We start from the raw sequence: 27,705 nt of genomic DNA, 5'->3' as shown, positions 1-27,705 counted from the left end.
CAGGGGTGACTGGAGCGGAGGCACATGAGGGGAGGGGGCACAGACCACGTGACCCTCACCCAGCCCAAGGAAAAGCCAAATCCCCTGAACTTGAGACCCTGCCTCTCCCTCTACTTGCTCTGCCATCTGGCCCCCCAACCTTGCTCCACTCCTTCCCTCCCCTTGCTCCGACCCCCCCCCCCATTGTCCTAGCCGATGTGCCCAGGGGACTACTGGCCAGGGTTCTGGTGCCAGCAGTGGCGGTATGGCCTGTTCTGTTCCCAGAGTTCTATCACTCTGCTTCCCGCCAGTGAGTGCAGGGGCTGTTCCGCCCTGAGGGATGCCCCGTGTAGCCAGACAGGAACCCCCCTTGTAACATCCATTTTTGCTTGCCTGGAGCATACAGTGCACACAGAACAGAAGGTCCAGGCTGCTGTGACCGTGAATGGCTGTAAACAAAGATATGCCAATTACTGACCAAGAGGCTGCCAAGGAGTGCCCTTGACTTAACCCATATTGATACGAACACACAGCCGTCCACGGGGGGAGGAATCTCTCGCTCAGTAAAAAATGTCTAGTGCTCACAATTTAGTTATCTCTCTTGCAAGTGTAAATTAACTTGAAACTTGCTTGTAAGAACTGGCGCCACAAAACAGACCAGTAGAATTTGGCATCTTAGATAAGAAAGAGGATACAGGCCCCCAGGGGTATAAAGATTGGTCCAACAGCACATTTTCTCTTAGCATTGAGATACCTTAAGGGTTACATGTTGAATACCAAAAGCCAAGCAACACTAGTTACCTGTGTCTGGCAATAAGTGTCTAGTCACTTTTGCAACTTTGAATGAATTGGCTTTATTCAAAACCAAACCAAACCAAACCAAACCAAGTCATTTGAAGCCTACAAAACAGTTTTACGGACCTACAAAACAGGAGTGTTTGAGGAGGTCCTAAAAATATCACAGAGATGCATAAATGCATGCATTTTCCTTTATTTAATCTCCTTTACATTACTTTAATTATTTTTACACAGCTGTGCATCGATCGCACAAATTTTATACATTTGGGCAGTGAAGTCTCAATAGAAACCCCTTCTGCTCTTTTAGTAAATTTAACTAACGTGTCCACAGTCAAATATTAATCAGATTGTCTCTTTGCCCATTTTTCCTTCAGAAAGGCTGCAAAGAAACCAAGAATTCTTTTCCTATTACGCTTTTCTTTTTTTTTAGCATTTTTACAACATTCTGATATCTCCATTCCCTCCAGGCTCTGCAGAGTTAATATCTCGCTCTTTTTCCTTAATATACTTGCTCATCTCCAAAAGGACAAGTTCTTTCGTTCAGATGTTACCACTCCACATTTTATGTCAGGGATTTGAATTTCCAATGCCTGGACTTACCGCTTTCCTTTACTCCTGCCACTGCACCCTCAGGACTCTGAACCTGTTTTCCAATCTCGCTTGCTTTCAAGCCTGCTTATCTGGGCCTGATCTTGCTTTCCGTGCTGAACGGCCCCTTTCCACGGACACAGGCTTTGTCCCACTACCAATTTACAGGAGGGTGGGCTCCTCAGCTACCCCCCACACCTCTTGGTCCTTTAACATTTTAAAGGTCTAACGTTTATTAACTTCTCATCCTAGTTTAACCAATTGTTGGGACTTACTAATAGTTCTTAACCTCGCTAACAATATTTTCAGCACACAGTATGCAATACAAAAACTGCAAACCTGTACCACGGGCCAGGAAGAGGAACCTCAACCTGTCTTGATTCTTATCCTTGAAAAAATTTCACGGGATATCTTTCCGGGGCGAGAAGACAAAACACCACATTTATTGCCATCGTAACATTATTCTGGTATATGCATATTCACACACACAGGCACACATATGCCCACACCCCATCTCGCTATTGCTTAAAGTTCCACTACAAGGCTTCTGTTAGTACAAACTTTTAATCCGTCATCATATTTTCTTTATAGTAGAGTTGTATTCTTATTACTCGTAAGAGCAGCTGTGTGATCACGCTGAATCACAAGGACCCTTCTGATCTGTTTCTATGTTAACGTCAGATACAGACACATGCAGGCTGTGTCTAGACTGGCAAAAATGGCAAAACTGGCAATCGGGGCTTTTTTGTGGAAAACCACGTCTAGATTGGCAATGGACGCTTTTCCGCAAAAAGAGCCAGTGTAGACGTAGCCGCAGTGTCTGCCTGATGCATCTTTAGCGCAGGCCTAGAAGACTGTTTCTCCCTGCTAACCAGAGAAGGGTGGTTGGCAGAGTTAAAGCTGCTTAACATTTATTCTCACACTACCCATTAAGTACATCAGACATTATAAAACTCTCTTGTCTACAAAAGCCCAGAAGTAGATAGCAGGGAGGGATAGCTCAGTGGTTTGAGCAGTGGCCTGCTAAACCCAGCGTTAGGAGTTCAAGCCTTCAGGAGGCCACTTAGGACAAAAATTTGTAAAGGATAGTACTTAGTCCTTCCATGAAGGCAGGGGAGTGGACTGGACTAAATCACCTTTCAAGATCCCTGCAAGCTCTAGGAGATAGGCACCACAAAGGCAGAAAGTCCCAGAGACTGACTCTTCAAAGGGTGGGGAACTTACCTCCCAGAGCTGATGCTAAAGCAATGAGGATAACCATGGCAGTCCCAATTACAGTTGCAAGGACAGCTGGATGTTTCCATTGCACAATTTGAGCCCCATTACCTGGAAGATAAAACCAGAACAGTTGCCATTAGGCTCTGATCTGACCCACACATTCTGATTTCTATAATTCTTCTGTCCCTGCTCTCTACACAGCTATTAACACCCCACCCCACCCAGACTGCAAAAGAGACTCTCACTTACCTGTGAGTGGTTCATTGGCTCAGTGAAGGCCAAGCAGTATGGAAAGGACAATGAAGGAGCTAGAAAACTCTGACAAGAGGCTGGGGAGGGGAGTGAGATGGGGCAGGACAAACAGTCTGTGTAATAACACATGGGACAGAAAAGGCAGCTGGAACTGTTTGCTGGTGAAGGTTTGGGCAGCCCTGTTCATGGCCTGGTGTGGCGCTCTGGATGCATCTCTCCTTAACTGCCTCTTGCTGTTACCAGATTTGCCTGTTACTTTTGGGCATGCTCATTTATTAGGGTTATCCTTGGTGTTATAATTCTATTAACTTGCTGCTTGTGTTATTTGTGTTCCCACGGGGGCTGTACTTCTCCCTTCTGCCAATTCCCTCCCAATGGGGCTCTCCTGCAGGTTCTAGGTTCCCCAGGGCTGGGCTCTTCCTACACTAGAATGAGAGGCACACACAGACACACCTACTACCACAGCAGTCTGAGAGGCGGGTTAATCAGCACTCAGCAGCTGACTTCTTATCTGTCCCTGGACTCAGCAGGCTGGTTGCACAGCAATGCCAAGCTGTGACCCTCTTGTGCCTCTGGACTCCATGGGCTGGTTTAACAGCACTTTAAGCTGCCACTCTGATAAGCCCCCAGGTTCAGCACTTCCCTATCCCCACTCCCACACCACAACTACACTGCAGATAACCCCCTTGGTGAGCAAACCACACAAGATTTTTGGACACCATGGGGGCTGTAGCTTAGATGCAAGGAGCGTAGTTGCAGAGTGAATGGGGAACCCAACAACAGCCCTGAGAAGGGGAAAGAGAAAAAGAGGAAAGCAACCAGCTTAGCAATGAAAGTTGTTTCTAGGTAGTAACTGTACAAGGGGAGAGAAACACACACACCAGTTACAATATTAAATCTAACTTAAAATTGACTTTACAAACTCTGAGGCTGTCTCTACATTGGCATGATTTTGGCAAAAGCGGCCGCTTTTCCGCGAAAACATGCTGCCTGTCTACACTGGCGGGGAGTTCTTGCGCAAGAACACTGACATTCTAATGCGTGAAATCAGTGCTTCTTGCGCAAGAACTATGATGCTCCCGCTCAGGAATTAGCCCTCTTCCGCAACTGTTCTTGCGCAAGAGGCCAGTGTAGACAGGCAACATGAATTTCTTGCGCAAGAAAGCCCGATGGCTAAAATGGCCATCAGAGCTTTCTTGCCCAAGAGAGTATCTACACTGGCATGGATGCTTTTGCACAAAAGCACATTTCTTGCACTAAAGCAAATGCCAGTGTAGACGCTCTCTTGCGCAAATACTTTAACGCAAAAACTCTGGCGTTAAAACTATTTGCGTAAAATCGTGCCAATGTAGATGTACCCTGAGGCTTTGTCTACACTGCCGACTTTTGCCAGAAGAGAGCATGCAAATGAAGCACTGATTAGCATTTTGCCATGCTTCATTTGCATAATCTATTCAAGCCATTTTTGCAGAAAAAGAAGCAGTGTGAACATCCCAGAGAAGGAGAAGGATCTTGAGCAAAAAGGTTTCTTGCACAAAAAGGAAATGTCTACACTGCTTGTTTTTGCGCAAAAACGGCTCAAATAGATTATGCAAATGAAGCATGGCAAAATTCTAATCAGTGCTTCATTTGCATGCTCTCTAACAGCAAAAGCCAGCAGTGTAGACGTAGCCTAACTGATCACATAAGGCAGGGTCAGGAGACTATACTGGGGGGAAGGGATCTCACCATTCTGTGAAGTTTAAACTGACGGGGGGTTCCCATGTGGCAATGGTAGCAATGGGTCCAGACAAGCAGAGCAGAGCTCCCAGCAGATCAGTGAGAAGACGACAAAATCCCCATAGAATTGATGCAGACCTTAGATCCAGATGTCAGAACACGGAACTTGAGGGTGAGTCACTGTTATTGTGGCAGAAATAAAAAAGGTCCAAGAGGGACACCGGATTTGATCATGCTGGTGGGTGTGATTACACATAGCTGCAGTTCCTCTCTAAGTAATGGAGGAGTCAGTATTGGTCGGTCCCCACAGTGCAGAAAAAACCAGGACTATCTTGCACCTCCATGCGTTCAGGGGGATTTCAGATCTAGCACAGACCTTGGACAGCATCAGACTCCAGATACTTATGACCAGCAAGAGTAGACAGAGAAGTGTATATTTAGTCATGATCAGGTTATTTTTTGTTGTTGTTTGGTTAAACTTCTCTGTGTGAAATCCATGTACTTCCTCGCATTCACTATATAGCTAAGCGGCACCCAGAGATACTATGTTTCTCTGTTTTAATGTGTTTTTCTCAGTTACTCTGTTACATCTAGAAACCATATAAGCTTTATTAAGTATATACTTTTGTTAATAAAATCACCTTTTTTAATGAGATGATTTGATTCTTGTGTATTGAAAAGTAGCAGGAGGTCTGTGTATACATGCCTAGACTAAGAAATCAGCTATCAAAGGGTACGTCTGGACTACAGGCTTTTGTCGACAGAAGTTTTGTCGACAGTATCTGTCGACAAAGCTTCTGCTGACAAAGAGAGTCTAGACTACATCCAGTTCTGTCGACAAAGCAAGATGCTTTGTTGACATGACAATGTAGACACAAAGGACAGTGTAGATGCAATAACACCCTCTGTCGACAGAACTCTGCTGACAGAAGGCGTTATTCCTTGTAGAATGAGGCTTACCGCCGTCGACAAAACGTTATGTTGACAGAACTCAGTGGTAGTGTAGACGCAGGTATAGTTTTGTCGACAAAAGTCCACTTTTGTCGAAAAAACCCTGTAGTCTAGACACACCCAAAGACTGCACTTTGTTTTCTGTTTATTTCTTTTTCAAGCTCTCTTGTGGTAAAAGAGCTTAAGGTATCCCTCTGGAAGAAGTTCAAGTGCTTCTTCCTGGGTTTAAGAAAAAGGGGGTTATTGTTACACTTGATGGTGCCAGCTGACTCCCAAGGGAGGGAATCTGTGACCTTGGGAAGTTTTTGTAAGCAGAAGGCTGCAGAGGAATCGTATTTAAGGTTATTGGTGGGCCCCTACCTTCTGCACTTGGAGTGCCAGAGTGGGGAACAGCCTCAACACCTGTAAACCCCCCTCGTGCAACACAATAAATAAAGTTACAGTTATTGTTATTTAGGGAACACAAGAAAGAAGGATCAGAAAAAGAAATCAGGGCAGGAACTGGGGGAAGAGAAGGGGAAGCAATGTATTGCAATCCCCATGTTCAGTAATGAAATGAAAGGAGATGTCTATTTCCTACAACTGGAAGGGACCTTAGAAAGGTCATTGAGTCCAGGCCTCAGCCTTCACAGCAGGACCAAGCATCATCCCTGACAGATTTTGCCCCAGATCCCTAAATGGCCTCCTCAAAGACTGAGCTCACAATCCTGGGTTTAGCAGGCCAATGATCAAACCACTGAGCTATCCCTCCCCCTATGCAATAATCACACATGCATGTGAGATTGACAGACAGCCTCTTGTGCGGGGGCACATCACAGAGAGATTAATGTGAGGCTCCCCTTAAAATCAACCCTAACCCCTTTAGGGCCCCTGGGAGAGGAGGCTATGCAACTTAGCGAGAAGGGAATATGGCTTAGCATGGGATGGAAGCAGTACCTGTGAATCTGGCTGTCATATGAGTCTGCCATGCATGTTATCAGCATCACCATGGCTGTCAAGACTTTCTTCTGTTCTTCATGTCACGTTCCCTGCTTGCTTTTCCATTCCCACGTTCCACTCATATCTCCTGCAGCACTTAAATAGCTCCCTATCTTATTCAGGAGTGCTGACCAGCACCTGGTGACTAATTCTGTCTCTAGCCAGGTATCTGGTCAGCCAATAACAATGCAGGTAGGAATTTCAAAGTGGGGTAAAGGAGTCTTTATTTTTCCCTCCTTTGAAAAGCGGATCAGTTTCTTCAAGGCTAAAGGATATGGGAGATACTTCTGTCTCCAAGGACGCACTTCTGACAAGTATCAGAGGGGTAGCCGTGTTAGTCTGAATCTGCAAAAGCGGCGAGGAGTCCTGTGGCACCTTATAGACTAACTGAAGTGTAAGAGCATAAGCTTTCGTGGGCAAAGATGAAGTGGGTCTTTGCCCATGAAAGCTTATGCACCTACACTTCAGTTAGTCTATAAGGTGCCACAGGACTCCTCGCCACTTCTGACAAGGTGTAAGTAGGAAAAAGTTTAGCTAGTCTATCAGGATTGGTTGTTTTCCTGGTTTGGGTACTTGGAAATAATGTCTGAGCTGGTTAAGAGTTTGGTCTTTCTTTGTAACTAAGTTTTAACCCAGGGATTTCCCGTGAGTATATCAACTGGTGGCTCTTCCCATTTAGCCACTTTACTCTGCTTGCAACTGTAGTTTTGTTTTGATAATAAAAGTTTGTTTCTTTTTCTAATTAACTGGTACTGGCCGATTATTGTGTCCTTTGACTCAGTGTCTAATTCTAAGGGCAGAGTCCATTGTTGTCTGTAAATCCCCTCTGTTTTTCCCAAGTCCCAGTAGAAAGGAGGTTGGGGCAGGGGGAGAGTTTTACCTGAGGGAGGAGGTTTCCCAAGTGATCTCTTCCCTGTCTTTCGCTGGACATTACTTGGGTAGTGGCAGTGGATTTCTCCAAAGTCCACATATTAGGATTTTGAGGGGAGGTTTTTGTACCTGTACAGACCAGGTCTTGGGGTGCTTTTGCAGGCCCCTACTTCTGCATTTGTCATGCCAGAGTGGAAAACAGCCTTGACACTCCCTGTCCAAGTGACAACTCTGTCCGATAGGGGGACTTATTTCTGCGCCTCCTGATTTCACTTGTCGCCGAGCTCCCCCTCTTCTGGTGTGGTCGATGGAAGCTTTGGCCAAGGCCAGGACGAAGTGGACAAGGGAGTCTCACGACTTTGTGGGGACCACAGATGGGGGAAGGGGACCCTGAAATAAGCGGGGGCGGGGAAAAGTGCAGCCCTATCTCAGGAAGAGGTTCTGGAGGAGCCAGAAAAGGGGCGGCCGCCTGGGCTCCAGGTTCTCCCCCATGCACCGAGGGCGGGAGGCGGCTGCAGCCAGAGGGGCAGGCGGGGACCTGAGATCCGTGCACCCGCCTGTTAGCAGCAGAACGCAGCTGGGCGGGTCCCGGCACCACAGCGGCCTCTAGCGGGCCCGGGCGGAACTGCAGCCCCGCCCCGGCAAGGTGCGTTTGTGACAACGCGAAATTCTGCCCCTGCCCCCCGCGCGGTGCAGGGAGCAGGAAACTGCCCCGGGAGGGACGAAACGGCGACCACGTGGCCCAGCGGCAGCCCACACGACACCACGCCCCGCCCGACCCCGGCGTCGCTACCCACCAGGCATTGCGCGGCTCCCAAAGCCGCTGCAGAGTCTTTGAATTTCGCGCGCAGCGCTGCCGCCTCCCTGCGCGGAGGCTGCTGCTGCTGCCGCCGCCCGCGGCGGCCTCCTTGGAGGGTGAGCGCAGCGCTGCGGCAGCTGGGGAAAGCGAGGGAGCGCCCGGCTGTGACGTCAGAATCGGGCCCCGTGATGTCATCCTCGGCGCGCGCGTCGCCGGTCCCGTCACCCCGCCCGGAGCGAGCGGCGGTGCGCGCGGCCGTTCGGGTGAGCGAGGTTCCCGCGTGGCCGGAGTCGGGGGAGGGTGGCTCCCCCCGCACTGTCTGCCCTGGTTGCTGTCTGGCCCTGCAAATTTCCCCAGGGCAATTAACAATCATTTCTTTAGGGTTGGAGAAGGTCTCATCCAGGTGCCCCTGCGCTTAAGGGCGAGGAAAGCCATTTGCAAAGTGCCAAGAAAGTGGCCTGATGCATGCGAAAGTTTTGCTGTATCTGCAACCCCACGCGGTCCCACTAGGCTGCATCCAGAGGCACGACTGCCAGCATCTGCCCATTGCTTCACTCAAGTGCTTCGCACAAGAGTCAGTTCATGGCCTCCTCGCATTCTTGCTTGCTCCGGACAGCCCTGGCTAGGCTCTGTTTGCTATGACTGCCATAGCACTTTGCTGCTGCACAGGGTCCATGCTTACCCTGCTGTGGCATAAACCAGGGGGGGAAAGGGCAGGAAACGATTGTTTGCTGCTGCTTTCAAGCAAGGGGTAAAGAAGAAGACGAGTACAGTACGGAACACTGATATGTACCCAGAACCACTTGCTGCACCGTTTTGGTTCCCTTGGGAGCATAATCCAGAATGCAAAGGGGCAGCAGGAATTGTGGGCTAGCTACCCACAGTGCATCGCTCTCCAAGTCAACGGTAGCCTCCCTGCTGGGGGCACGCTACATCGAACTACGCGGAACTTTCATGCACAGTGGGGACATGCACCTTTGACTTTACAAAATCAGTTGAGAAGAAATGGGCCTTCATAAATTTGACTTCATCTTGTAGTGTAGACAAGCCCTGAGAGACAAACTCTCCCCCTGCTCTCTCTTCTGGACCTGGGCTAACCATTCTCCCTCTGCTTAGCCAGCCCAACTGGAGCTGCAGCAGTGCAGTGAGGGCTGCCGGCAGAGGTATAGTGAGGGTGTTATGCACCAGGGGAAAAGCCAAATTTGCGCCCCCCCCCCAAACATTTGTTACTACCTGTGGGACAAGTGGTGGAACTCCTTGCCTGAGGAGGCTGTGAAGATGAGGACTATAACAGGCTTCAAAATAGAGCTAGATAAATTCATGGAGGGTAGGTCCGTTAAGGGCTATTAGCTAGGATGGGTAAGGAATGGTTCCCCTAGCCCTCTGGGGCACCTGGTATTGGCCACTGTCGGCAGACAGGATCCTGTGCTGGATGGACCTTTGGTCTGTCCCAGTGTGGCCGCCCTTACGTTCTTTACACATTCCAATCTGTGCTGGGAGGGGAACATGCCAACAGGATTTGGCTTGGACCCTCCATGCTGCTCCCGTCTGGCCAGATGCAGAATTTGCCACATAGAAAGTGGGAGATTGCAGCCCGCAAGGCGAGTGGGGCCCGGTGCTTTAGGGTGACCATGAATTGCACCGACATGGGTGGCCGAAGCCAGAGAATTGCTTGACCTCCATACGGGGGCAGCGCGCTGTGTGCATCCGGTGTGCTGAGCCTGGCGGCATGACGGTGGTGCTGTGCAGGTCCCGGGTGGCCTTGTGTTGCGAGCAGCCGCTGCAGCATAGCTAGAGTAGGAGTCGGTCTCTAGAGCGCCAAGGAAGTTCCCTGGCTTTGTTTGTGTTGTGAAGCAGAGGGACGGGACATGTGGGGGGCTCAGGGCAGGGGGTTCTGGAGTCAGGAGGGAGGTTCGCGACAGGGGGTTGGTGTTTGGAGGAACACGGGGGGAGTTAAGGAGCCAGGCAGGGGGTTGGGATCGGGGGTAGGCTCAGGGCTGTGAGTGAGGGTGCAGGAGTCAGGGATGGCGGTGGGTAGTGAAGGGTTCATGGAAGGAGCTGGCCAGTGGTGAGTGTGACGCAGCTCTTGCAGCTGATCCTCACAGAGACAAGGGACTCCAGGAGCTGGCCCCGGTTTCCATTTACTCCCCTCCAGCGAGTGGGGAGGCTGAAATCTAGGGGTCAGCCCTCACCTGCAACTGCCCCTGCAGCTCGTGGGAGTTTGGTAGCTCCAGGGTCTGCCCAATCTGCAGCTACACCCCAGCCTCCAGCTGGACTGGGAAAGAGAGGAAGTTGGAGTCAGTGCTGCAGGGGATATTCACAGGCAGCTAAATTGGCACCCACCCCAGCATGGCACCCCTCTCCTTCCCTCCCCCCCGTTGCTACACCTCTGGCTGTGGGGGAAAGTTCCCTTTCTCCCCGGCTGCCACAGGACCTGGAAGTACTGGGATGCCCAACGTTAGTTTCCTTACTGTTGCCTGATTTAAGGAGGGTGAATATTATTTATTTGTAGTGGTTGACTTGCTGTTTGAACGGAGCAGAAGATAATAAGATTCTCGTCCCAGAATCAGGCTGCACAGAATGTACAGAAGATCCTCGGGGGTATGACAGGAAGTTCACACAGATAAAACAGTTGAAAACTTTATTTAAATATATGGACTAGATCAAATAGCAACGTGAGTTATACAATCAGGGTTACAAATGCAGTATAAGCAGTCTAAGATACATACGGGATTATGGCTATAAGCGATGGTTTAATATACTCACACTTGTTCTTGATAACATGATGATATGAAACCACAGCCAAGAGTTGCCTCCGGTATGTTAAAATAGGTCTGGTCTGAGTTTTTTCAGTTCTTGAGTGTGAGGTGCAGAAGCTTATGCTATAAGGTATTGAAGCTAGTTTAGTTTACTTAACTGACTGATTTAAACCTAGATTAATCTCAGGGCATGTCTACACTACATTCCTCTTTTGAAAGAGGAACGTAAAGGAAGCCGATCGAAAATTCAAATGAAGCGCAGATTTACAAATCTCGTGCTTCATTTGCATAATCACATGAGAGCGCTGTTTCGAAAAAGTTTTTCAAAAAAGAAACTGCAGTCTAGATGGGGTTCTCTTGAAAAGAAAACAAAACAAAACCAAAACCTTTTTCAAAAGAACGTACTCCTGAAAAAAAATTAGGTGTACAGGTTCCTTCAAAAAAGGTTTGTTTGTTTTTTTTCCAAAAGAACCCCGTCTAAACTGCGGGTTTTTTTTGTGAACAACTCTTTCAAAAAAAGCGCGCTCACACAATTATGTAAATGAAGCGTGAGATTTGTAAATCCGCGCTTCATATGAATTTTCAATCGGCCTCATTTGCATTCCTCTTTCGAAAGAGAAATGTAGTGTAGACTTAGCCTAAGAGACCATTGGAAAGACAAAGTTTAAAGACAAAGTTTAGAGACTAATCTTAACTCCCAAATCCTCCTGCTCTTCTTCCTCCTCTTCTTCCCTAACTTCTTGAACTAATCAAAATCCTGAATATCTACTATCTGGGAGAAACGTCCCAGAGAAAAATGCTAATTTTGCCTTAGCTTATCATACAGGATATGGCCTGTAGGTCCCTTGCGTTACAGCCAAATTACTTTCATATAAGCAAATAATACTACTATAATAAAGCAAGCGATTACAGAGTACATGGCCCCCTTTGACAGAGAGATTTGTAAAATGATCCCTTTCACACAGGTATGGATGTAAATGGTCAGGGATTTGTGGGGACAATTTCAATGTCATTGTCCACTGCTTGGGGTGGAGGTGTATCAGACAGAAGACACTTTAGATATTCTAGTGCCTTTCTGGGATGTGCACCATATCTATGAATTTGCTGTCATCTATGTTAGGTACCTGTCTAGATCTTTGCTTGCACCTGGTGGAGTGACATTCTGTATATCCCAAAATAATGAAAATAATTCCAACAGCAAATGCTTGGCCTATCACTCATCCTTTTAATCCCACATCCACCACAGGAGTGGCTGAAGACCCATCACCCTCATTCATTAAATTAATGGAGATTGCTTATCTCCTAGAACTGGAAGGGACCTTGAAAGGTCATCAAGTCCAGTCCCCTGCCTTCACAAAGCAGGACCAAGTACCATCCCTGACAAATTTTTGCCCCAAGTCCTCTCTGCAAGAATTGAGCTCACAATCCTGGAGTTGGTAGGCTTATGCGCAAGCCACCGAGCTATCCCTCCCCCCAATAAGGTGATTGTTTGGCTTCACCCTTATCATTAGTAATTTCTATGAGATGGGTCTCATTACCAGCTAACAATGCCTTTAACTCCAATCCTAGTGGGGAAATACTGACCAGAATTACAGGAATCGCACTGGAACCTCTTTTGATTGGTTGCCACACAAAATTGGCCATTCCAGAGTAGGTCATCCTCTCCATCTTACTTTCCCGTTTGGTCAGCCTCACCAGTGACACATTCTCTGACGATGTCAGCTTTGGGGTCGTTAATGGAACAGACAGCCGCCAACTGTCTGTACATCTCGTTGTCTGAGTCACACACTGGTACTGAGAGTGAATGAGACATACAAGGAGCAACACATGTGGATCACTTCTTTTCTGACTTTTGAAAACATCTGGGACAATACCAACTCCGCAAATTGTTCATCTTTGATTAGGTGGGATTATAATGCTTTCATTATTGTGTTGACTACACATTCCCCAAATAAAGAGCAGAACATTTTTTTTCCTCAATATTGATCCTTATACTGAACAGGCTACGTCAAGACTGACATGATTTTCCAAAAATGCTTTTAACGGAAAAGTTTTCCGGTAAAAACATTTGCGGAAAAGAGCGTCTAGATTGGCACAGATATTTTTCCACAAAAGCACTTTTTGCAGAAAAGCATCCGTGCCAATCTAGATGCTCTTTTCCGCAAAAAAGCCCCAATCGCCATTTTCGTGATTGGGGCTTTTTTGCGCAAAACAAATCTGAGCTGTCTATACTGGCCCTTTTGCGCAAAAGCTTTGCGCAAAAGGACTTTTGCCTGAACGGGAGCAGCTTAGTATTTCCGCAAGAAGCACTGATTTCAGACAGTAGGAAGTCAGTGTTCTTGCAGAAATTCAAGCGGACAGTGTAGACAGCTGGCATGTTTTTCCGCAAAACCAGCTGCTTTTGCGGAAAAACTTGCCAGTCTAGACACAGCCAACATTTTTAAAATCCAACCAGTTCTGAGGCCACACTCAACTGGCCAAAGAGCTGCACTGGCCAAGCCAACTAGCCACACTCTGCTTGCCAAATACCTGCATGTGGCTAATGGCTAGCATGTTGGACACCACAACAGGCTGATTAATTTAATGTTGTGTCTCATTAACCAGTTGGGTTATAGCATGCACATTCTAAACTGTAAATTGCTCTTCCTGTGACCGTCCCTTGATTCCTGGTAGCACTGGGTTAACTACCCGGTTCACTTCCTCTCGTAACACATGATCTTTATGTTTTTTGAATCTTTCCTTCCCAAAACTGCCTACATGCCTGGCAGGCAGGAGGGCTGTGGTTGTGACATGGCAGCTTAGCTCCTTGGATGCTAGGGAAGGGTGGAGACACAGCATAGCAGCCTGGCTTCCTACCCTTCAGGAAGGGCTGGGGCTGCAGCACTACAGTCGGGCTTCTTGGCTGCCAGGGAGGGCTGGAGCCCGGGCCACAGCATGGCAACCCCAACACTCCCGGTGGCCAGGAAGGATCAGGCTGGGGGTGGGTGGGTTTTGGCTCCAGGGGTGGGACTGGGGTTTGCTTTCTCCAGCTGGGCCTTAACCCTCCACTCGGAGGTCATGAAGGGAACCGGAACGGATTCCTTTGGGCTCATGATCTCCCTCCCACGACACGCTCCTCTCCCTGGGTAGGGGCATCAGGTTTGCTGCAGAGCCATTTCCTCGGCGTGCTGCAGCTGGAGCTGCTAACGTTGAGGTCGTCATCCAGGTAGGCACAGTCGGCTCCTCCTTGTATTTCAAACCTGCAAGCCAGAGGCAGTAGGAGCGAGAGTCAGTGTGTGCCAGGCACAGACCGGGGGAGACACCCCAGGAGAGGGAGGGGAGCTACCACACTCACAGCCCCTCAGGATCTCCCCCTCCCTACACTGCCCCAGACAGGAGGGGAGGTGAAAGCAGCCAGTGGGGCATTTCCATCAACCCCCACCCAATGCAGAGAAACAGACTCACCGATGGTCGAACTCGGTGCCATTGACCCATCTCCAGACCCCGCCTGCGTCCTTCCGGAGGCCGATCCAGTGGTCCAGTCTGCCTGGGTAGGGCAGCAGGGAGCGCTTAGAAACCCAACAAAACCAGCTGTTAGCCCAACTCTGCTGCTCCCCCCCTCTGGCAGCAGGGGATTTCCAGAGGCCTCTTTCACTGTTACTGGGTGAAGGGATCAGATCAGTATTAACCCTTCAGCCGACCAGGTCCTGGGGCTGTGGCACATACTGGGTGAAGCAAGGTCACTATCTGCCAAGTGGCCCCTTCTTGGGGTGCAGCAGGTCCAGAGGGGAGAAGGAGCTACGGGAGGAGGTGTCATGGCTCCTTCCCCACTCTGGCATGATAAATGCAGAAGTTGGGGCCAGCAAGTGTACCCCAAAGCCTTATCTACCAGGCTTTGGTATAAAACTTCCCCCAAAATCTTAAAACCCTAGATTTTGGGAATAAAACTTCCACTGCCACCACCCAAATATTAGGGGAAGATCATTTGGGAAATCTCACCCCTATTATAAAAATCAGGCACACAATTAACCAATGCCAGGTTAATAAAAATAAAAGAAAATCTTTTATTATTACAACAATATTCCTGTTGCAGCATAAGGATCAGATGGGAAGGTAACAAAATATATTCATGGAGGAATTACACCATGGGCTAGAACTTAGTTAAAAAGAAAAGCCAAACATCTCTTAAGCAGTGCCATTTTTCAGATCCCATAACCAACCCTTAAAACAATAAAGCCTAACGAAAGTACCTAAACTTTACCCTACTTACAGAAAAAGAAGAATTGTTTCTTGGAGAGAGAGAGAGACATGTCTGTCCCCCACTGTAGCTGCAGAGGACTCCCCAGAGACAAAAAAGGAGAAAGGAAAAAACCCAAATTCATTTGTCCCAGTTTGAAAGTCCCACCTACATTCCTACAGGTCACTCCACCTGGCTAGGTGTAGTTAACTCCTTAATCCCCAGGGGTACGTCTAGACTACAGAGTTTTGTCGACAAAAGTGGACTTTTGTCGACAAAACTATACCTGCATCTACACTACCGCTGAGTTCTGTCGATGTAATGTCGACAGAACTCAGCAGTTTTGTCAACGCTGGTAAACCTCATTTTACGAGGCATAACACCTTCTGTCGACAGAAGGTGTTATTGCATGTAGGGTTGTGTCTAGACTACAGGGTTTTGTCGACAAAGCAGCTTGCTTTGTCGACAGAACTGAATGTATCTAGACGCTCTTCGTCGACAGAAGTTTTGTCGACAGATACTGTCGACAAAACCCTGTAGTCTAGAGGTACCCCAGTATGCTGGCTAACCCTCATAATCCTGACAGGAGGGCAGACAGACCCCTGCCACCAGGGCAGGGCAGTGGAGGGCAGGGAGCACAGGGCAGGGTGAACTGTCCCCACCCCAACCATGGGGGAACTCTGGGGCTTTGCGGAGCTGGGGAGCAAGGGTAAAAGTAACACATTTCATTCAAGCGCTGTCTCTGTGCAACCTCCACTTTGGGGAGGGGGTCAGGGCAAGAAGTTGGGGAGGGGGCTAAGATAGGACCCTACCTAGTGCCTGCCCTAGGAAGATGCAGGACCAAGGACAACCCCCGGTCTCTCCTGCCACCCCAGGCTCCATCTGACTCCACCTCTTCCCACCCCTGCTCCATCCCCTCTTCCAAGACCCTTTTCCTCAAGTGACAGGGCCCGGGAGATTACCAGGGTTTAGGGGAGGACTGGGACTGGCAACAGGGGATGCTCCACCCCTGCATTCACTGCGGTGCTACGAAATAGCGTGACCTGGCCCCAGCCCAATGCGCTCCCTCCAGCCCAGCTCCCAGGCACGTCCCTCAGGGGAGTGGAGCAGTCTGGGATGGGGATGGCCCAGAACACGGGCATTGCAGGCTGCAGCCAGGGCCCCAAGCTGAAGGGGCCCCAGGCACCAGTCCCTAAAGCCCATTTCTTCATCGGGCCTTACTGCTGGGCCTGCAGCTGGCTCTGCCCTGCACAGGGGGAGTCTCAAACTGGGGCTCTGAGCACGTTCAGAGTCAGGGAGCCTGGAGCCCCAGGACCACCCAAGGTTTGACTGCCAAAACCTCACCAACTCTGGCCCGCCCAACTCCCCTTTGTCCTTCAGGGGCTGGGCCCAGCCTGACTCCAGCCCAGCCTACGGTGCCGGCGATCGCCAGGCTTTGCACAAAGCGTCCGTGCGGCTCACCAGCTGCTGCAGACTCTCAATCGCGGCCAGGGAGGCAGCGTGTGAGGAGCAGTTCTTCTGGCTGTCGGTCCAGTTCCCTTCGGCATTCGAAAAATAGTAGAATTTCCCCTGGATTCTGATCCAGTTCTCTGGGCACCCAGGAGAAGTAGGGGGGCAGGGAGGAGGATGTTTAGATCTTTCCACTAGGAGAAAAAGAGAGAGAGAACGAGAGAGAGAGAGAGAGAGAGAGAGAGAGAGAGAGAGAGATCATTCCCATCTCTCAGTGGAGAACAAGCAGGCACGGGAGCACAGGGACTCTGAGAACAGATCAGACCCGTGGGTTACACGGCTGCTCTCTGAGAGCTGCCAGCACCTGCTGCTTCATAGCAAATGGCAACACACACAACCTGGTAGGTGGTGAGGGGACAGCCTGCCCCAGGGCACTCTGCCCCCTTCCCTCCACCATGCAGGCCTCAATGCAGAAAGGTTCACACAGAGGGGTGACTGGCGTGAACGCACATGAGGGGAGGGGGGACAGACCATGTGACCCTCACCCAGCCCAAGGAAGAGACAAATCCCCTGCCCCCCAGACCCTGCCATTCCCTTCATCTGCTCCGCCCTCTGCTGCTCCCAACCTTGCCCCACCCCTTCCCTCCCTTTGCTCCGTCTTCTCCCTCTTCCCACCAGCCGATGTGCCCAGGGGACTACTGGCCAGGGTTCTGGTGCCGGCAGTGGTGGTGTGGCCTGTTCTGTTCCCTCAGTTGTGTCACTCTGCTTCCCGCCGGTGAGCACATGGGCTATCCTGACCTGCCCCTCTGTAGGGTTGCCAGACGGTGGAAACAAAAATACTAGCGCCCCCTCCCTCCCCCCCCCCCAAAAAAAACTAGGAGAAAATTCTGTTGAAGGGAAAAAAAAGGGGGAGGGAGGAGACCAAAGTCATTGGTTGGCAGACATTTTGTGCCGGCAACCTTGAGGACCTGGGTAAGCATGGGGACTGGGGTTGGAGGGCTGGGGGTGTTGGGAGCCGGGGGAGGAGGTGGAGGGAGGCCGGGCACTGAGTGTTTGTAGGGTTGCCAGGTGCCCGGCATTTTTGCCTCCTGGCTGGGGAAAAAAATCTGAAAATATTGAACATTTTAGGTGTCTGGTATTCTCTGAATTTTTTTACCGGACAGGAGGTGAAAGTACTGGACTGTCTGGGTGAATACAGGACACCTGACAACCCAGTAATGCCCCGGGATAGCAGAGAGAGCTGGGGCTGGGTTGCTCCATTTCCTCTGCCACTGCTGGTGAGTGTGGTGTGTTGGGGGCTGATCCTTGTTGCTGGTGTCATCCTCCCTTCCCCACTAACTCCCCCATGCCCAGGGGCTTTGGCCCCACCTGCTGCTGGTGGGCCCCTTGTTCCTCCCACCCATGGTGTTGGGTTGCATTTCCTCTGAATACAACAGAAGATTAAGGGTGGTGCAGTAATTCAGCCAGTTCCATGGAGTGGCCACTAGGGGGAATCAGACCCCAACAAGTGGACGTGACCTGCTGGGCTTGCTGCTGCTGCTGGATTTGCTGCTGCTGGGCTTGCTCCCAAAGACCATTTACACCTTAAATCAACTAGAATTCTTTGAGGGGGTCAACAAGCATTCGGACGAAGGGGACTGGACGCGTCTCTGGCTGGAGGGAGGCCATGCTGCCTCACCAGACAGTGGCCGGACCAGTTTGGGGGCCTAGGGAACCCTGTTCCAGGACTGGCCTACCAGTGGGTAAAAGCGGGGTCTCTGGCCTATAGCCCAGCTGAGCCGTAGTCTGAATGTCCAGATCCTAGCCCGAAGCAAACCCCAAAAGCACTTCAGGGGCTCAGGCCTGGAGTCAGGCTGAGCCTCAGCTTAGAAAAGCCGCACCCTTAGTCAGGTCTCGGGGGGAAACCTGCCCCCCAAGGAAAGAGGTGGGGGGGGACGCAGGCCCACCCACTCCACTGCGTCCCAGCCCATGGCCCTAACAGTGGCAGTGCGGGGTGCCACTGGGACAGTGGGGATCCTGACCGCAACACACAGACCAGTTGACGTCCATTTCCTCAACCGACCCAATGTTGGCTGTCCTTGGGCCGCTTCCCACTTCTCCCACCTACCTGCCTCAGCCTCTGGTTCTCAGGATCCGCCAGGGACAGTGGGGCTGGCCGTGTGTCCATGGGCTCCAGGTCGGGGTTGATCAGTGGTCCCCACAGCACAGGCCAATCTCCTGGGTCTGCCAGCAGTTGGGGCCACCCAGGCCAGTCTTCAGGGCATGTCAGCAACTGACATGCCCCTTACCAGTCATGGGGGCTTGGCAGCAGCCTAGGACGCCCAATCCAGTCTCCTGGGCCCGGCAGGGGACCTGACGGTACCTGCCTGTCCTCCCTTCTTGGGTGAGGCAGCCGGACCTTTCTTCTAGGGCGCTCGGCTGGAGCATCTGGCTGGCTTGGCCGTTGGGTTCCAACTGAGCGCTGAGCTCCTTTTATACTCCCAGCCCCACCTTTCTGCTTCCTGTGGGTGAGGCTGGGTTGCTCTGGCCAAGCCCACTTAGGGAGAATTTCCTTTTCAGGGTCAGCGGGAGCCCCACGCTGACTCACTACAGGGATCCAGGGGATATAATGCATTTAGATTTCCAGAAAGCCTTTAACAAGGTCCCCCCCTTAAGCAAACTAAACTGTCATGGGATAAGGGGAAAGGTCCTTTCGTGGACTGGTAAATGTTAAGAGACAGGAAACAAAGAGAAGATATACATGATGGCTGCGTCTAGACTGGCAAGACTTTGCGCAAAAACGGCCGCTTTTGTGCAAAATCTTGCCGCCTGTTTACACTGGCTGCGAGTATTTGCGCAAGAACACTGACTTTGTACTCTACAAAATCAGTGGTTCTTGCGCAGATACACTGACTCTCCCACTCAGGGATAAGCCCTCTTATGCAAGCATTCTTGTGCAAGAGGGCCAATGTAGACAGACAAGTCAATTTCTTGCGCAAGAAAGCCCGATGGCTAAAATGGCCATCCGAGCTTTCTTGCGCAAGAGAGCATCTACACTGGCATGGATGCTTTTGCGCAAAAGTATTTGCGCAAAAACTTGCCAGTCTAGATGCAGCCAATCAGTTTTCAGAATAGAGAGAGGTAACTAGTGGTGTCCTCCAGGGGTCTGACTTTGGACCAATCCTAGGCAACATATTCATAAATTATCTGAAGAGAGGGGTAAACCGTGCAGTGGCAAAATTTGTGAGTTTCTCTACTTTGCAAACCTTTACCTTTATTTTCAGGTAGTAACTGAACAAGAAATTCAGAATCTCTCCCCATTTTCTTGGTTTTGGCTACCTCTTGTATCAGTCATATCTTGGTTTATAAGAAGATATTGAACCTCATAAAGCATTGAGATACCTTAAGGGTTACATGTTGAATACCAAAAGCCAAGCAACACTAGTTACCTCTGTCTGGCAAAAAGTGCCTTGTCACTTTTACAACTTTGAATGAATTGGCTTTATTAAAAACCAAACCAAACCAAATCATCTGAAGCCTACAAAACAGAGTTTTACAAACCTACAAAACAGAAGTGTTTAAGGAGGTCTTAAAAATCTCACAGAGATGCATACACGCATGCATTCTCCTTTATTTAATCTCCTTTACACTACTTTAATTATTTTTACACAGCTGTGCATAGATCGTGCACATTTTATACATTTGGGTGGTCAAGTCTCAATAGAAACCCTTTCTGCTCTTTTAGCAAATTTAACTAACGTGTCCATAGTCAAATATTAAATCAGATTGTCTCTATGCCTGGTTTATTTACAGACATTTCTTTGGAAAAGTGTCCACTTTTCCTTTAGAAAGGCTGCAAAGAAACCAAGAATTCTTTTCCTATCACGCTTTTCTTCTTTTTAGCATTTTTTACAACATTCTGATGTCTCCATTCCCTCCAGGCTCTGCAGAGTTAACATCTCGCCCTTTTTCCTTAAAATACTTGCTCATCTCCAAAAGGAATAATTCTTTCATTCAGATGTTACCACTCCACATTTTATTCCAGGGATTTGAATTTCCAATGCCTGGACTTACTGCTTTCCTTTACTCCTGCCACTGTGCTCTCAGGACTCTGAACCTGTTTTCCAATCTCGCTAGCTTTCCTGCCTGCTTGTCTGGGCCTGATCCTGATCCTGCTTTCTGTGCTGATCAGCCCCTTTCCACGGACACTGGCTTTGTCCCACTATCAATTTACAGGAGGGTGGGCTCCACAGCTACCCCCCACGCCTCCGGGTCCTTTAACATTTTAAATGTCTAATGTTTATCAACTTCTCATCCTAGTTTAACCAATTAGTTGTTGGGACTTACTAATAGTCAGTGCTCGCTGAGCCATGGTGAGCCCTGCTCACCAGCACGCGGAGATCACCCGAACTCGGCTCTTCTGGGTTGTAATCCCGGGGCGAGTAGATTACATAGATTGTCGAGACCTGCTAATAGTTCTTAACCTCACTAACAATATTTTCAGCACACAGTATACAATACAAAAACCGCAAACCTGTACCACAGGCCAGGAAGGGGACCCTCAACCTGTCTCAATTTTTATCCTTGAAAGAATTTCATGGGATATCTTTCCAGGGTGAGAAGGCAAAACACCACATTTATTGCCATCATAACATTATTCTGGTATATGCATATTCACACACACAGGCACACATATGCCCACATCCCATCTTGCTGTTGCTTAAAGTTCCACTACAAAGCTTCTGTTAATACAAACTTTTAATTCGTCATATTTTCTTTATAATAGAATCTGTATTCTAATTACTCCTAAGAGCAGCGGTGTGATCATTCTGAATCACAAGGATCCATCTAATCTGTGTCTATGTTAATGTCAGATACAGACACATGCAGTGTCCACCTGATGCATCTTTAGCACGGGCCTAGAAGACTGTTTCTCCCTGCTAACCAGAGAAGGGTGGCCAGCAAAGTTAACGCTGCTTAACATTTATTCTCACACTACCCATTACGTACATCAGACATTATAAAACTCTCTTGTCTACAAGAACCCAGGAGCAGGCACTGCAAGGGAGGGATAGCTTAGTGGTTTAAGCATTCACCTGCTAAACCTAGAGTTGTGAGTTCAATCCTTCAGGAGGCCATTTAGAGATCTGTGGTTAAAAATCTGTAAAGGATGGTACTTAGTCCTGCTGTGAAGTCCAGCAACTGGACTCAATGACCTTTCAAGGTCCCTACTACAGATAGGAGATAGTCATCACCAAGGCAGAAAGCACCATGCTCCAAGACTGAATCTTCAAGGGGTGGGAACTTACCTCCCAGAGCTGCTGCTAAAGCAATAATGACAACCACTGCGGCCCCAATTACACCTGTGAGGACACCTGGATGTTTCCATAGCACAGGTTGAGCCCCATTATCTGGAAGATAAAACCCATCAGTGAGACCAGAACTGTTGCCATGGGGCTCTGATCTGACCCACCCCATTCTTGATTTCTATAATGGTTCTGTCCCTGCTCTCTACACACTCAGGCTGCAAAGGAGACTCTCACTTACTCCTGCGTGGCTCAGTGAGGGGGGCAGGACAAACAGTCTGGCTGTGTCTACACTGGCCAGCTATTTTGGAAAATCAGCAACTCTTCCGAATAACTTGCCAGCTGTCTACATTGGCCCCTTGAATAGCCAGAAAAGCACTGACGATCTAATATAAAATCGTCAGTGTTTTTCCGGAAAAACTATGCTGCTCCCATTCAAGCAAAAGTCCTTTTCCAGAAAACTGTTTCAGAAAAGGGCCAGTGTAGACAGCAGATATTTCTTTTCCGCAAAAAAGCCCCGATCGCGAAAATGATGATCAGGGCTTTTTTGCGGAAAAGCGCGTCTAGATTGGCCACGGACGCTTTTCCGGAAAAGCATCCTGCCAATGTAGATGCACTTTTTCCAAAAATGCTTATAATGGAAAAGTTTCCATTTTAAGCATTTCCGGAAAAGGGTGCCAGTGTAGATGTAGCCTCTGTGTAATAACATATGGGACAGAAAAGGCAGCTGGGACTGTTGGCTTGCATGGCCCGTGTTCGCCCCCTGGCGTGGCACTCTGGATGCACCTCTTTTTGATTCCCTCTTGCTGTAATAGCTGTTACCAGATTTGCCCGTTACTTTTGGGCATGCATCTTTATTAGGGTTATTCTTCAGGGGGCAGGGGTGTTATAATTCTATTAATGTGCTGCTTGTGTTATTTGTGTTCCCACGGGGGCTGTACTTCTCCCTTCTGCCAATTCCCTCCCAATGGGGCTCTCCTGCAGGTTCTAGGTTCCCCAGGGCTGGGCTCTTCCTACACTAGAATGAGAGGCACACACAGACACACCTACTACCACAGCAGTCTGAGAGGTGGGTTAATCAGCACTCAGCAGCTGAGTCCTTATCTGTCCCTGGACTCAGCAGGCTGGTTGCACAGCAATGCCAAGCTGTGACCCTCCTGTGCCTTTGGACTCCATGGGCTAGTTTAACAGCACTTTAAGTTGCCACCCTCATAAGCCCCCAGGTTCAGCACCTCCCTATCCCATTCCCACACCACAACCACTCTGCAGGTAACCCCCTTGGTGAGCAAACCCCACAGGATTTTTGGGTACTATGGGGGCTGTAGCTTAGATGCAAGGAACATTGTTGCAGCGTGAATGGGGAACCCAACAACAGCCCTGGGGAGGGGAAAGTGAAAAGCAACCAGCTTAGCAATGAAAGTTGTTCCTAGGTAGTAACCGTACAAGGGGAGAGAAACACACACACCAGTTACAATATTAAATCTAACTTAAATCTGACTTTACAAACTCTAAGGCTGAAAAGTAATAGGTGTAACGGCATCGCGCAAGAGGGGGCAGTGTAGACTCTTCTTCTTGTGCAAGAGCCTCTTCTGAAAAAAATGGTGGCTCATTAAGTATGCAAATGAGGCTCAGCAATATTCCACGCTTAGCCTTATTTGCATTTTACTCGCGCAAGAAGCCTCGAGTGTAGACATAGCCTTGGAGTGCCAAAGTGGGGAACAGCCTCAACACCTGTAAACCCCCCTCATGCAACACAAAAGTTACAGTTGTTGGGAAATCATGCATTGTTATTTAGGGAACATAAGAAAGAAGGGTCAGAAAAAGAAATCAGGGCGGGAGCAGAGAAGGGACAGCAGTGTATTGCAAGCCCCCTGTTCAGTAATCACGCATGCATGTGAGACTGACAAACAGCCTCTTGTGCTGGGGCACATCCCTGAGAGATGAATGTGAGGCTCCCCTTAAAATCAACCCTAACCCCTCTAGGGTCCCTGGGAGAGGAGGCTATGGAACTTAGCGAGAAGGGAATGTGGGCTAGCATGCGATGGAAGCGGTACCTGTGAATCTGGCTGTCATATGAGTCTGCCATGCATGTTATCAGCTCCACCATGGCCGTCAAGACTTTCTTCTGTTCTTCACGTCACGTTCCCTGCTTGCTTTTCCCTGGTTACTCCCGGGCGCTTTTTTTTTCCCCCCTTCAACAAATTTTTATCAAGTTTTTGTCTGGTATTTTTTTAGAAACCATCTGGCAACCCTAGCTGCTGCTGTCCCTGCAGCACTGGGCCTGGGCAATTATCCCCCTTACCTCACCCATCAGCGAGGACACGTTTTCCTACAAGTCTGAGTCAGTCTCAGCCCAGAGCCCCACAGAGGTGGCACTGCTGCGCAGCCAACAGCTACAGCCGGGGCTGAGGCACTCCTTGCTCTGTGGCTCCAGCACAACCCGCCCAGCAGTGGGCAATTCCCCACGGGCTGCATGGCCAGGGTGGGGTGTTCCCAGCTGGCAGGGCGCTGGGTGGCGCAGCCAGGCACTGAGTAGTTCATTGCTGTTGCAGAGCAGGTCCTTTTGACCACAGCCTCACGCGCACAGTGCCCATTCTGCCACACAAAGGCCCCTCACAGAAAATGTAGGCCGCCCACACACTCTGAGAAAGCATAACTTGTAAGTGCACAATGCAGCTTTCAGTGAATGGAAGTGATGCCTTGTAGGCATCAAAGAACAGGGAGGTGAGCATGAGAAGAGAGCACAGCTGCAGAGATAGATAAGTATCAGAGGGGTAGCCGTGTTAGTCTGAATCTGCAAAAGCGACGAGGAGTCCTGTGGCACCTTATAGACTAACTGAAGTGTAGGAGCATAAGCTTTCGTGGGCAAAGACCCACTTCGTCAGATGCATGTAGTGGAAATTTCCAGAGGCAGGAATAAATATGCAGGCCAGGATCAGGCTGGAGATGACCAGGTGGATCCAATCAAGGAGGATGAGGCCCACTTCTAGCAGCTGATCTGGAGGTGTGAATTCCAAGAGAATAGAAGCTGCTTTTGTAGTTAGCAAGCCATTCACAGTCTTTGTTTAATCCAGAGTTGATTGTGTCAAACTTAAAGATGAACTGTAGCTCAGCAGTTTCTCTTTGAAGTCTGGTCCTGAAGTAGAGATAAGGAGATAAGAAGACGTTCTTGAATGTAAATAGGGCTTCTTCGAAAGAGAGCATCCAGACTCACTGGGTGCTTTCTTTCGAAAAAGCGGCTTGCTCTTTCGAAAGTTCCGCGTGCAGTCTAGACGCTCTCTTTCGAAAGAGGCTTGCAGTCTAGACATAGCCCTAGGCATGACTGCTCCAGCCAGGAGTCTGGGAGGGCTTTGCCTGGGCAGGGGGCTGTGCCTGTGGGCTGCATCCCAGTGAGGGGCTCTGCTGGCACCGCTCTGTCCCCACAGGCCCTGGGGTGTAGCCGCCCCCTCGGCTGTCATGGGAAAAGTGTTTCAAGTCCTTCGGTTTGCAGGGAATGGCTGAGACCGACCCGCGCGTGCGCTTAAGGCCCAGAAATCAAAGCTCATACAATCCATTATTGGTTGATTTCTCTTCAATCTTTTTATTTTAAACCAGTCTCACAATTTTTTTACTTGGCTCCTGCTGTTGCTACCCCTGAGGTGGGGGGAGATTTTGGCGTTGAAGGAGCATCTCTCGGACACCACGAATCACTTCTCCTCTTCCCGGCAATGCAGGAGAAGGCAGCAGGGACTCCAGAGTCAGCGGGAGGCTGGATACATCGGGGCTGGCCCCAGTGGCCGGCAGACACAGAGTTTTGGGCCTGGCTGAGTAGCAGGTTTCTTTTCACACCCGTCTGTTCCCAGGAGTCTCTGGCCACTCCCTGCCGTGGGTGCTGCCGTGTGAGCCCTGCCCTGGCCCTGGCCGTTCCTGGCCAGGCCCTCCCTTTGCTCCTCCACTCTCCATCCAGGCAGATCTCTGAGTTGGGGAAACCTCCCCTGAGAACCTGCCGCCTCCTCCCTGGAAGTGGTGGGAAAGGGGCTGCCGGGAACTCCTGGCCGTGGTGGCCCTCGGGGTCGTAGAGGAATCCCCTAGTGCAGCGTTTCTCCCCCTGGGGGTCCCTGCCCAGAAGGGGGCAGCAAGGCGAGGGCAGGAGGGTCGCTCACAGGGGCACCGGACGTTTGGGCTTTCCCAGCCGTGGCCTCGTGTTCAGTCCCCAGGTCCCCATCCCGGCGGAGTTTGGAAATAAGAAGAAATGTCCCTGATCTCTCCTGGCCTCCCCAGCTGGGCGGCTGGAGGGGCAGCTGCTCTCTGCCCCCAACCTGGCCAGCAGCGGCGCAGACGGAAGGGTGGCAATGGCATCGCTGCCTCCACTTCTCCTGCGCTGCTGCTGCTGCTGGCACTGACCCCACAGCTGGGATCCCGCTCGCTCTGGCCACCCAGCTTGGAAGGGAGCGATGCCCCCAGCAGGGGGCAGAGGGAAGGATGCAATGGCAGCCACACCCCCTTCCTTCTGCGCTGCTGCTGGGGCCGGAGCTGCCCTCCGAGCTGGGCACCTCCCCTGTGGCCCCTGCTCTGTGGTCCCCAGCAGAGAAGGCAGCCCTGCCAGCAGCAGTGCGGAAGAAACGGTGGCAACAACATGCCAGGCCACCCTGCCTCTGCGCTGCTGCTGGGGCGGCGTTGACTTCTGAGCTGGGGGACCCGTCAGTGACCACCCCTCACTCGCTGCTCAGTGGGGCCCCCTCTGAACTGGGCCCCACAACAGCAGCCGCTGCCCTGCTGCTGCCCAGGTCCAAAGGCAGCGCCACCACCTGCAGCGGCGCAGAAGGAAGGGCTGAGATACCAGACCAGGCCTCCCCTCCTCCTGTGCTGCTGCTGGCGCTGACTTTGCAGCTGGGTGTCCTGCCAGCATGGGCCTCTCGCAGGGCACTCAGGGTATGTCTAGACTACAGGGTTTTGTCGACAAAAGTGGACTTTTGTCGACACAATTATACCTGCGTCTACACTGCTGCTGAGTTCTGTTGACTCGGCTCTTTTGTCGACAGCTGTAAACCTCATTGTACGAGGAATAACGCCTTTTGTCGAGAGAGTTCTGTCACCAGAAGGCGCTATTGCATCTCCACTGCCCTTTGCGTCTACACTGTCATGTTGACAAAGCGGCTTGCTCTGTCTACAGAACTGGACGTAGTCTAGATGCTCTTTGTTGACAGAAGCTTTGTCCACAGTATCTGTCGACAAAACTTCTGTGGACAAAAGCCTGTCGTCTAGACGTAGCGTCAGTGTGGCACGGAAGGGAGGGTGGCTCTGCTGGGTCAGGCGGCCTTGTGCACATGGTGCCTGCGCTCTCTAGCTGCCCAGCTGAGAAGTGAGAGGCACGGCCAGCAGCGGCACAGCAGGGAGGGTGGCGATATCGGACCAGCTTCCCTCCCTCCTGCGTTGCTGCTGGCGGTGGGGTTGCCATCCAGGTTGGGCACCTGACCCCTTATAACTTCCTCAGCCTCCCCATTAGTAGGCAGAGCCTCTACCCGCAGCAGTGCAGAGGGAAGGGAGGCACCGCCACACCAGGCCACCCTCCCTTCTGCGCTGCTGGTGGTGCTGGCGCTGCCTGCTCATGGGAAAAGGTGTGAAAAGGGGGTTCTCCAAAGGAGCAGCGCCGCATGGACCTCGGGGTTGCCAGGGGTCTGAGTCCCCTGCTGACTCCAGGCTCCATGCAGGTGCTTCCACTCAGAAATGCACAAGAGCCTCCAGGATCCTGAGCCTTTCAAAGCGGAAGGACCCTCGTAAAGCCGAGTCAGTGGAACTTCCTGCTGGCCCCGGGCTGCACACGGAGTTCCCGTTTTGAAGTGCACAGGAGGCCCTGCTGGGGCC

The 27,705-nt window shown here is 50.4% G+C and overlaps 1 protein-coding gene and 1 long non-coding RNA gene across 4 annotated transcripts in view; both read right to left on the bottom strand.

Annotated features, from left to right (window-relative positions):
• Nucleotides 1-24,557, bottom strand: part of LOC149522194 (C-type lectin domain family 2 member D-like) — a 29,602-nt gene extending 5,045 nt beyond the window's left edge. The window contains exons 1-5 of one of the 3 annotated variants that reach the window (XM_089770596.1): nucleotides 23,916-24,073; nucleotides 21,865-21,966; nucleotides 16,589-16,770; nucleotides 14,356-14,459; nucleotides 10,780-14,150 (exon numbers count right to left, since the gene is read on the bottom strand). In XM_089770596.1, coding sequence (XP_089626722.1) covers nucleotides 14,000-14,150; nucleotides 14,356-14,459; nucleotides 16,589-16,770; nucleotides 21,865-21,966; nucleotides 23,916-23,934 — 558 coding nt within the window. In that variant the 5' untranslated portion in view covers nucleotides 23,935-24,073 and the 3' untranslated portion in view covers nucleotides 10,780-13,999. Of the gene's footprint in view, nucleotides 1-10,779; nucleotides 14,151-14,355; nucleotides 14,460-16,588; nucleotides 16,771-21,864; nucleotides 21,967-23,915 lie in introns of those variants that run through there. The other 2 variants (XM_089770598.1, XM_089770597.1) reach the window with 2 other exon arrangements.
• Nucleotides 194-8,723, bottom strand: LOC149522195 (uncharacterized). Its single transcript, XR_016347276.1, has 3 exons — nucleotides 8,151-8,723; nucleotides 2,590-2,691; nucleotides 194-1,776 (listed from the first exon to the last, which is right to left on the bottom strand). It is a non-coding gene; the product is annotated as an uncharacterized LOC149522195 (long non-coding RNA).
• Nucleotides 24,558-27,705: the final 3,148 nt, after the last annotated feature.

Source organism: Pelodiscus sinensis, chromosome 19 (assembly GCF_052426305.1).
Source record: "Pelodiscus sinensis isolate ZL-2025 chromosome 19, ASM5242630v1, whole genome shotgun sequence".
In the NCBI taxonomy this organism is placed as follows: domain Eukaryota; kingdom Metazoa; phylum Chordata; order Testudines; family Trionychidae; genus Pelodiscus; species Pelodiscus sinensis.
This window is presented reverse-complemented; position numbering and strand designations above follow the sequence as displayed.